Source organism: Olea europaea, chromosome 3, assembly GCF_002742605.1.
Source record: "Olea europaea var. sylvestris chromosome 3, O_europaea_v1, whole genome shotgun sequence".
In the NCBI taxonomy this organism is placed as follows: domain Eukaryota; kingdom Viridiplantae; phylum Streptophyta; class Magnoliopsida; order Lamiales; family Oleaceae; genus Olea; species Olea europaea.
This window is the reverse complement of record NC_036239.1, coordinates 13,912,720-13,923,208: the sequence shown is the minus strand read 5'-3', so window position 1 is coordinate 13,923,208 and position 10,489 is coordinate 13,912,720. Positions and strand designations below refer to the sequence as shown.

General features: G+C 33.3%; 3 protein-coding genes across 4 annotated transcripts; 1 reads left to right on the top strand and 2 right to left on the bottom strand.

Annotated features, from left to right (window-relative positions):
- Positions 1 to 2,752: 2,752 nt before the first annotated feature.
- LOC111378750 lies at positions 2,753 to 3,842 on the bottom strand. The gene is made up of 2 exons (XM_023001989.1): positions 3,513 to 3,842; positions 2,753 to 2,850 (listed from the first exon to the last, which is right to left on the bottom strand). The coding sequence occupies exons 1-2, from the start codon at positions 3,840 to 3,842 to the stop codon at positions 2,824 to 2,826; spliced, it is 357 nt and encodes a 118-aa protein (XP_022857757.1). The 3' UTR covers positions 2,753 to 2,823.
- A 518-nt stretch (positions 3,843 to 4,360) lies between these two features.
- On the top strand, positions 4,361 to 10,253 carry LOC111386877 (glycine-rich protein A3-like). Of its 2 annotated transcripts, none has more exons than XM_023011363.1 (3): positions 4,361 to 4,511; positions 8,465 to 8,831; positions 9,889 to 10,253. In XM_023011363.1, the coding sequence occupies exons 2-3, from the start codon at positions 8,495 to 8,497 to the stop codon at positions 10,095 to 10,097; spliced, it is 546 nt and encodes a 181-aa protein (XP_022867131.1). In that variant the 5' UTR covers positions 4,361 to 4,511; positions 8,465 to 8,494; the 3' UTR covers positions 10,098 to 10,253. The 2 variants fall into 2 exon arrangements, with proteins under 2 accessions (XP_022867131.1, XP_022867130.1); XM_023011362.1 differs by lacking the exon at positions 4,361 to 4,511 and adding an exon at positions 7,417 to 7,565.
- Positions 5,807 to 6,903, bottom strand: LOC111386878. The gene is made up of 2 exons (XM_023011366.1): positions 6,567 to 6,903; positions 5,807 to 5,904 (listed from the first exon to the last, which is right to left on the bottom strand). Exons 1-2 carry the CDS (start codon positions 6,894 to 6,896, stop codon positions 5,878 to 5,880), a joined length of 357 nt encoding a protein of 118 aa, XP_022867134.1. The 5' UTR covers positions 6,897 to 6,903; the 3' UTR covers positions 5,807 to 5,877.
- Positions 10,254 to 10,489: the final 236 nt, after the last annotated feature.

Genomic DNA, 10,489 nt, shown 5'->3' with positions numbered 1-10,489 from the left:
TGGGGGTAGCACCCCCGTTTCCGTGCAATCAAGAAATATATAAAGGACATAAATGAGAACATATGAAATAAAATATCTATTCCAAAATATTAGAGTAATGTTGTTCATAATCGCTTATTGCGGTGTTGCTCTGCGTGGCATTTCTACAATACGATTTGTGATTTGAAGTATTAATGTAATTGTTTTTCTTGCCTCATATAATAAATCATTAAATGTCACACTTATATCACGTACGGCAACTGCGATAGTGAGTTCGTAAGCAGCATTATTCAAAATATTATGTAAGAACTTAGCCCCATTTGATTTCCATTCTTTGACCACAAAAATGAAAAATATAGCCATTATTCATCACATCAAACCACTATATTTGACTTTCTATCTTTTGTGTGGTCCCGTAACGACTATATTTTTTGTTCTTATTCTTAAATCTATGGGAATCAAACGAGACCTTAATGTATAATCTCACTGTATTTTCATTGCAAGAATGAAAATACATTTTATTCGACACTAAATAGCACAGCTCGAAAAACTCGAGCATAAATACGATATTATTGGAACATACACACCGATTAGCCTTCGGTCTGCACCATTTTAATTGATCCTGCAAAGAAAAATAGAGTAATGTTATTTATAGTCGTTCACTGCGGTGTCGCTCTATGTGACATTTCTACAATACGATTTGTGATTTGAAGTGTTAATGTAATAGTTTTTCTTGCCTCATATAACAAATCACTAAATGCCACACATATATCACGTATGGGGATTGCGATAATGAGTTCGTAAGTAGCATTATTCAAAATATTATGTAAGAACTTAGCCCCATTTGATTTTCATTCTTCGGTCACAAAAATGAAAAATATGACCATTATCAATCATATCAAACCACTATATTTGACTTTCTATCTTTTGTGTGGTCTCGTAACGACTATATTTTTTGTTCTTATTCTTAAATCTATGGGAATCAAACGAGACCTTAATATATAATCTCATTGTATTTTCATTGCAAGAATGAAAATACATTTTATTCGACACTAAATAGCACAGCTCGAAAAATCGAGCATAAATACGATATTATTGGAACATACACACCGATTAGCCTTCGGTCTGCACCATTTTAATTGATCCTGCAAAGAAAAAGATCAGAATGTGAATTACGTGGTTCAACCCAGTATAAAAATATCAAGGTTCAAGCCCAATAATGAAAATTGAGTACTGAATTTATAGGGAATTTCATTTGTAGGGATCACTGGTACAAGAAAAATTATGGGAATTTTAAAAAATGTATAATTTATAGATTGAGTGCAAGAAACAGAGTCATGTGTTTCAAATTTTGATTTCTTAGTAAACTGAATAATGAAAAAGTTAAAGTTCAGTGCAATCATAGGGGAGCTGTGTTACATAACTTGCAGCATTAGACATAAACCTAAACCTTAACCTTAACCTTTGATCTTGTTTTTGTTGCTAGAAATAGAATACACTTGTTCCATTTCCATTGGATAAGATTAAAAATGAGAAACGTGTCATATAAATTAGAAAAATGCTGTGTGTACACTTATGATTTACAAAGTTGTCTTATAGTTTACAAAGTTGTACTGCATAACGAAGTCAAAGTTTGGTGAAATTATAATCATCTGCACAAGTAAAGGAAGCTGTGCTATATGACTTATTAGGCTAAAATTAATTAGTTCTTAGGTCTTCAAGGATAAAAACCATTTATATTTTGTGACACATTGTATCATATACACATTTCACCACCACCACCGTCCCAACCACGTATAACAGTGTACTATCCACATTTTTCATCTATTTCCCCCATCACGGTGACCACCACCACTTGTGACATTCAATGTTGCATCACTATTACCACTGACCCCACCACTTGTAACATTCAATATTATATCAACACTACCTAAGTCAGCATTACTTTTTATATTTATTGTTACATCGTCAACACCTAATCAACCGCTATTGCCACCGTTACATATGCTAGCACAAAAAACCACAAGTGAACATCAAATCTAAAATGAGATGGAATGAGAAGATCTGAACAATCATCACTGTACCACATACATCTTCTCATCTCTACTGACCATATCTTCGTCGCCCTCTTGGTACTTCAAAAACCAAGGAATAATTCCACTTGAAAAGGCTTAAAAACAGAATTACAAGAAACAGATTGATGTGTGAATTAATAGTTCGGGTGTTATGTTTTTTTTTATTTGTTTTTTTGTTTTTTATTAAACTTTCCAATCCTGAGTCAACACATATTCAATTTGCCTTTCTTAAGTTCAAATTGATTGATTCTATTTAACTAAATCAATTTTATATCTCTATGTGAATCTGGATACACTTTAGTTAAATGCATAACTCTCTAAGAATCAATGCAACAATTACATTAACTAGAAAATATATCTCTACGCTTTTATACTAGTTCTCAATTTTTACTACACAGTTTAAACGAATAATCCATATTTCTACGTAATTATCGCTCATAAAATCAATAAGTTAGTGGCAAATTTATTCAAACATTAAGAATGGAAGTAAAAATAATTCACAAAATCAATTTGAAAATTAAAACTTAAAAATGTGTGATTAAAAAGTAAGATTTTTTTAATTTTTTTAAAATTATGTGTATAATTATTTTATGAAAAAACGTGTGATTAAAAAAAAAAATTAAAAAAAAAATACATTCTTAGAAAAGGGACTCAAACATGGGTTTATTATACATTTCATCATTAATACACAGCACGAAATCTCTATGTAGACTCCTTTCTTGGGGGTTGCCGTAGTTGAAAATTCAAACATCGAAGTATTCCAAAATAGTCAATCTTCAACCACTTCTTTGACAATCTGTGTAAAAAGTAGGACTCTTAGAATCTTAATAAATGTTAAAAAGTAAACCAAAAATATAAATAAATAAATAAATGACGTCGATTTATTAATACTAAAGGAATTTTTTTAATTTCAGCTTTCTTATTAGGGAAAACTGCAGTAGCAATTCTAAACCTTTGAATTTTTTTGCGAACTTTACTCTAACATTTACTTTGTGCTACCCCACAGTCTCAAACCTTTCACAAATTCGCAGAAAAAGTTCTAAATGGACAGAAACCATCCAATTTGACTGTTGATTGACAAATAAAATTGAATTTTGACCAATTTTGATCAATTTAAAAGAGTAAAGGGGTAATCTGTTATTTAACCATATAAAACAATTAAAATATTTTTACTAAAACAAAATAAAAAGAAAAGGAAAAAACCAGCCACCATCGAGCCACCAGCCCCTCAACCACCAGGCAACATCAACCTTCAGCCACCAGTCACCATCGACCCACACTATTGAAGAATAGCCACAGCAAAACGATAGTAATTTTGAGCAAAATGTCAGTAGAAATTTTTAGTGAAATGACAATAATTTTGGCTAGATTTGGTCAAAATTTAGACAAATTCCTTGCAAATTTACACCATTTCTGTGTATGGGTGTATATGTGTGTGAATTAGAGAGCCAGAGATACCCAATCGATGGTTCCAGCGGTGGCTCTAGAGGAACGGACCCTTAAATCTATCATCCAGCCATTAGACAACCAACTTGGCCTTTTTGCCATTTCCTCCAGGTTTCTCTTTATGGGTGGCCTAATTGTCCCATCCAAGCCATCAGTAGAGGGAGCCACCAAAATTAGCTCCACAATTGTGCTGGAGCTCGATCTTTGCTCCTCTTCAAAAATTGGTTGATGTTGCTGGTTTGGTGGTTTGGGTTGGTGGTGGGTGGTGGCAGTGTGTTTTGTTGGTTTCCATTGGAAAGGGGGGATGGGGGTGGGGAAGATGGTGAGTGTATGTGTCTTCATTTTTTGATTTAATTTTTTAACTTATTTTAGGTATAAGATGGAAAGTTCCCCCTTTATCCTTTTAAATTGATCAAAATTGGCCAGAGTTCAATTTTATCGGTCAATTAACAGTCAAATTGGATGGTTTTCATTCATTTGGACCTCTGCTGTGAATTTATGAAAGATTTGGAGCCATGATTGGCACAAAGTGAAAATTAGGGTAAAGTCTGCAAAAAATTCAAAGGTATGGGACCGCTATTGCAAATTTCCCTTCTTATTATTATTTTGCAAATGAGATTCAGCTTCGAAGTTATCCGTAATGAGGTGTCTTTAAAATACTAGAAAATTAACAACCTTCTCTATCAAAACTCTTATCCTAATGCCAAGTTTCAACTAATAATCATAATCCAACGCTGCCACAAATATTCTAATAAGATATAATCTAAATACATCTGAATTAATTAGTTAATGCTATAGAGATTTATAAATAACAAAGAATTAGTAGGAAGTTTCATTCAGACTACATTATCCGCGTAAAACGATTGAAGCAACCGCGTGACAAAAAGATTATATAAAAACGCGCTTACACTTTAATGCTTCAATATCTTTGACTGCAGGAGATTTCTGTTTAAGAACTCAAATTTGGAACAAAAAACTCATTCCTGAAAATCCCACAGCAATTTTAATTCGGTAAACTTCTCCTCTTTCTTGATTCAACTGCAATGATTTCTTGTTTTCCCCCATTTCGTTTATAATATTGGATTTTCCTGTTTCTTGATTTTTGTTGTTTATGAAATCAAAATCGTGTTTTTTTTTTTTAATATATATATATATATATATATATATATCTACACAATTAATTTGTCTCTCGACGTAACTATCATCACAAAATCAATGAATTAGTGGCCAATTAATCCAAGCAGTAAGAATAGAAGTAAAAATAATTTAACAAATCAATCATGGATTTAAAATTTTTTAATTAAAAATAAGATTCAAAACTAGGTTACAATCATTTATCTTAACTAAATATTTATTTACACATTATGGGAGAAGAATAAAGTAGGAAGCAATTAAAGTATATCAACAAGGTGTATTTTTTTTTTTTTTAAAGGAAAAATGATGAAGATCTTGCACCAAGATTACGTCTTTTTCTTGTAAAATCTTGAAACCTTATCTTCTTGATGGATAGAGAGGGAGGGTTGAACTTTTAAATTTTTCATGTTGTCAGAGAGTTGAATAATGATTTTTATTTCATAATTTTTTTCCTCCTTTCGGACTCATATAATAATATTTGTACAATGCATCGCCCAAACCTCGATTTGAATCTATGTGTCCTGTAAAACTTTACAAGCTTCCTTTAATTGTTGACTAAGGTGTGTATTTATAAAACAAGATTTAGGCAAATTTTTTGTCTGAATTTATTCACATCAAATTGTTCTAGAAGAAAAAAGGAAACAAATCCATTTTCCAATTGAACTCATTTTCTAATGTGATTCTATTCATTCATCTTCTAATATTTACAATTAAGTCCCCTTCATTCTAAAATCATTATATTTGACTCGATGCAAGTTCCAAAAATTTGCAATTTAGTCGCCAAGCTTTTCAATTGTCAAATTTTAACTCTCAAAACTTATTATTTTTTATCGAATACTCCATTAATACTTTCAATTGATCTCTTTTAATTCGATTAATCTTCGATTACTTCAAATCAACTCCAATTAAACTCCAAATAGCCTCTCTTCACATCAACTAATTTAAAACATATTTGATCCCCGTTTTGGGGGTAAAATGTATTATGGAATAGTGACTTTTGAAAAATGTGTGATTAAAAAGTAAGATTTTTTTAATTTTTTTAAAATTATGTGTATAATTATTTTATGAAAAAACGTGTGATTAAAAAAAAAAATTAAAAAAAAAATACATTCTTAGAAAAGGGACTCAAACATGGGTTTATTATACATTTCATCATTAATACACAGCACGAAATCTCTATGTAGACTCCTTTCTTGGGGGTTGCCGTAGTTGAAAATTCAAACATCGAAGTATTCCAAAATAGTCAATCTTCAACCACTTCTTTGACAATCTGTGTAAAAAGTAGGACTCTTAGAATCTTAATAAATGTTAAAAAGTAAACCAAAAATATAAATAAATAAATAAATGACGTCGATTTATTAATACTAAAGGAATTTTTTTAATTTCAGCTTTCTTATTAGGGAAAACTGCAGTAGCAATTCTAAACCTTTGAATTTTTTTGCGAACTTTACTCTAACATTTACTTTGTGCTACCCCACAGTCTCAAACCTTTCACAAATTCGCAGAAAAAGTTCTAAATGGACAGAAACCATCCAATTTGACTGTTGATTGACAAATAAAATTGAATTTTGACCAATTTTGATCAATTTAAAAGAGTAAAGGGGTAATCTGTTATTTAACCATATAAAACAATTAAAATATTTTTACTAAAACAAAATAAAAAGAAAAGGAAAAAACCAGCCACCATCGAGCCACCAGCCCCTCAACCACCAGGCAACATCAACCTTCAGCCACCAGTCACCATCGACCCACACTATTGAAGAATAGCCACAGCAAAACGATAGTAATTTTGAGCAAAATGTCAGTAGAAATTTTTAGTGAAATGACAATAATTTTGGCTAGATTTGGTCAAAATTTAGACAAATTCCTTGCAAATTTACACCATTTCTGTGTATGGGTGTATATGTGTGTGAATTAGAGAGCCAGAGATACCCAATCGATGGTTCCAGCGGTGGCTCTAGAGGAACGGACCCTTAAATCTATCATCCAGCCATTAGACAACCAACTTGGCCTTTTTGCCATTTCCTCCAGGTTTCTCTTTATGGGTGGCCTAATTGTCCCATCCAAGCCATCAGTAGAGGGAGCCACCAAAATTAGCTCCACAATTGTGCTGGAGCTCGATCTTTGCTCCTCTTCAAAAATTGGTTGATGTTGCTGGTTTGGTGGTTTGGGTTGGTGGTGGGTGGTGGCAGTGTGTTTTGTTGGTTTCCATTGGAAAGGGGGGATGGGGGTGGGGAAGATGGTGAGTGTATGTGTCTTCATTTTTTGATTTAATTTTTTAACTTATTTTAGGTATAAGATGGAAAGTTCCCCCTTTATCCTTTTAAATTGATCAAAATTGGCCAGAGTTCAATTTTATCGGTCAATTAACAGTCAAATTGGATGGTTTTCATTCATTTGGACCTCTGCTGTGAATTTATGAAAGATTTGGAGCCATGATTGGCACAAAGTGAAAATTAGGGTAAAGTCTGCAAAAAATTCAAAGGTATGGGACCGCTATTGCAAATTTCCCTTCTTATTATTATTTTGCAAATGAGATTCAGCTTCGAAGTTATCCGTAATGAGGTGTCTTTAAAATACTAGAAAATTAACAACCTTCTCTATCAAAACTCTTATCCTAATGCCAAGTTTCAACTAATAATCATAATCCAACGCTGCCACAAATATTCTAATAAGATATAATCTAAATACATCTGAATTAATTAGTTAATGCTATAGAGATTTATAAATAACAAAGAATTAGTAGGAAGTTTCATTCAGACTACATTATCCGCGTAAAACGATTGAAGCAACCGCGTGACAAAAAGATTATATAAAAACGCGCTTACACTTTAATGCTTCAATATCTTTGACTGCAGGAGATTTCTGTTTAAGAACTCAAATTTGGAACAAAAAACTCATTCCTGAAAATCCCACAGCAATTTTAATTCGGTAAACTTCTCCTCTTTCTTGATTCAACTGCAATGATTTCTTGTTTTCCCCCATTTCGTTTATAATATTGGATTTTCCTGTTTCTTGATTTTTGTTGTTTATGAAATCAAAATCGTGTTTTTTTTTTTTAATATATATATATATATATATATATATATCTTGATGCATGCGTCTCTGTGTTTTTATGTTTCTTATTGCTTTAATCAAGGGGATAATTACACTTGCTATTCCTGCAAAGATTAATGCGCACACAAGAAAGAGCTTTCCCAAATGGTAAAGTTGATGCTTTAGGTGGCCCTTTTTATTTTATTTTATTTTTATTCTTACCCGTTTTTTCTTTATAGAACTGGATATTCACAAATTACCTTTGCCTCTATCCCTTGTTCTTTAAATGGATGGTGTCGGTGGGGTGGATTGGTGATCAAAGTCTTTTATGGTAAATACAGTTTTTCTTTATTCGGAAATTCTTTTTTCTATCCATGAGAAAGTGAAGATTACAGGAATCATATTCTGATCTTTTACAAGATGATCCATATTGTATAGGATTCAACAAGATGGAATTATATGTTGGAGTGATTTCTCATCCCTTGCTAATTTGTTTTAAAAAGTTAATGAACAATTTTTTGTGTTTCTCTTGAAAGCAATGGTCGTTTTTGGTTGTGCTGGATTTGTACGTTGGTAGGATTACGAAGAAAAAATAGTTTAATCTTGTCTGTTATACTGTGCAACATATAGTGCTGTTCAATATTGTGTACAGAAATTTCTTGAATGGTGTGAATATGTCGTCACTTAATTAACGCCAATGGAACCAAGGATGCCTTCATTATGATAACCAAAGACGATTATTTTACTTAACTGCACACAACTTCTTGACGCATACTTCTTGTCTTTGCTTACAGTTAGCATAATTGTGATCCAAATTAAAGAAAATGGGAGATGAAAAGGGCATACATGACAGTGAGGACAAGGGGCTGTTCTCTAATCTTGCTGCATATGCCTCTGGTGCTGGATATTACCCTTCACACCATGGAGCATACCCTCCACACCACGGTGCATACCCACCACAAGGATATCCCCCACAAGGATACCCACCGCAAGGTTATTCCCCACAAGGATACCCACCGCAAGGTTACGCCCCACATGGTTATCCTCCTCCGGCTGGATATCCTCCCCATGGTTATCCTCCACCTGCAGGATATCCTCCAGCTGCATATCCGCCCCCGGGTGGATACCCTCCAGCTGGTTATCCTGGTCCATCCCATCAAGGTATTATGTTTTGTTACCTCTTATATTATCTGTCACATTATTGCCTTTTTGAGCTAGAATCATCTTCTTCCTTGTGTGTCAATATGAATTCACTTCACAATCATACATAATTCAGCAAATTTAAAGGATAATGATGATTGCAAATTTTATCTAAAATAGTCTATAGCTTGGAATCCTTTGACCATGCCTAGTATTTATAATTCTCTAGTAGTTAAAGGTCGAAATACTGTTGATCAACCAATTAATGTGACTTTGAGATACAACAATTATTAGAAAATAATTGAGTTAGAGCTATAGAGTGTTGCAGATGATATGATGAGAGGAATTGAAGTGATTGTCACAGGAACTCCTCTAAGTGTTCTGGTCGGTGGGGGCAACTCTGGGATGAATTTTCAATGTGCTTGAGAGATTTCTTTGAATAATATCAATTAAATTCACATGTCAAGTGGCCTCTAATTTGAAGTTTGATAGTTATTTTACATGTCAGTTAACAGAGCTTGGATTGCCTTATAACCCAATTTAGTCTATGTTGCCAACATCCTTTTCTTCAAAATTGTTTTGGGTTTTGATGTCGTTCTCGACTTCCTTTTATAATGTGAGACAAGTGATCGAGATATTTGTACTCCTTGGGTGCATAAAATGTTTTTAATGCTCGAAGACGACAAATTTAATCGACTACCACATAGTAGAACATTTTGGCACTCACCAAACATAATTGTTTATGACTTCCTCCTTTACAAGGAACTTCGTTTATTGCCTTGTACATTCTCCATGAGAGTAAATGGCTTTTTCTAAGTGCGATTTCATAATTTTTGTCTAGGCAATTCTTATTTGTTCATTACAACTAATCTATCAATTCTTGATCCTTCCATACTAGTATTCTAGTATGGAATCATAAATGTCCCCCCCCTCGTGAAAATTCTCTCGAGCTCGTGGCTAGATGCATCGGTTTTAAGTCACAGAGGAGGAGGAACTAGAAGATTCTACCTGAGTTATATTGTCTTGTGCTGATTAACCTGTTAATTGCTAATATTTAAGTGATAAACTATTCTTACAGGCCATGGATCTCATATGGGACCAATTTTTGCTGGGGGTGCTGGATTAGCAGCTGCTGCTTATGGGGCCCACCATTTGCCACACGGTGGACATCATGGCCATCACCACGGCGGATATCATAGCCATCACCACGGTGGATATTATGGCCATCACCATGGCAAGCACGGGAAGTTCAAGCATGGGAAGTTTGGCAAGCATTATTGGAAATGATATATCATTTGCACCTGGACTGTTTTAATTACTAGTGGCTAGTTTTTTTATTTGATTTATTTGGAGTCATTTTTCTACGACTCTAACGATGAATTACTGGTTTACATTTTGACTGCTTCCTTAGTGGCTAATAAATCGCAAATTATTTAGGGTTTATCTTCACACAATTGGGGGTTTGATTTGGGCGATTTTTTGTTGTTAATTAGGGGGGTTTTTTATTTTATTTTTAATCCAAGTGGACAAATTAACGATGTAAATGTGCCATATCAGCTTTCCATCTATACACGTGGAGTTTTTCGTAAATTGTGGGTAATGATTTGAAAGGAGTGATTTGTAAGTTCGGGTCCGTTCTTGGGTTGACTTTGGGTCATTCAGTATTGGCCTGGATTTTG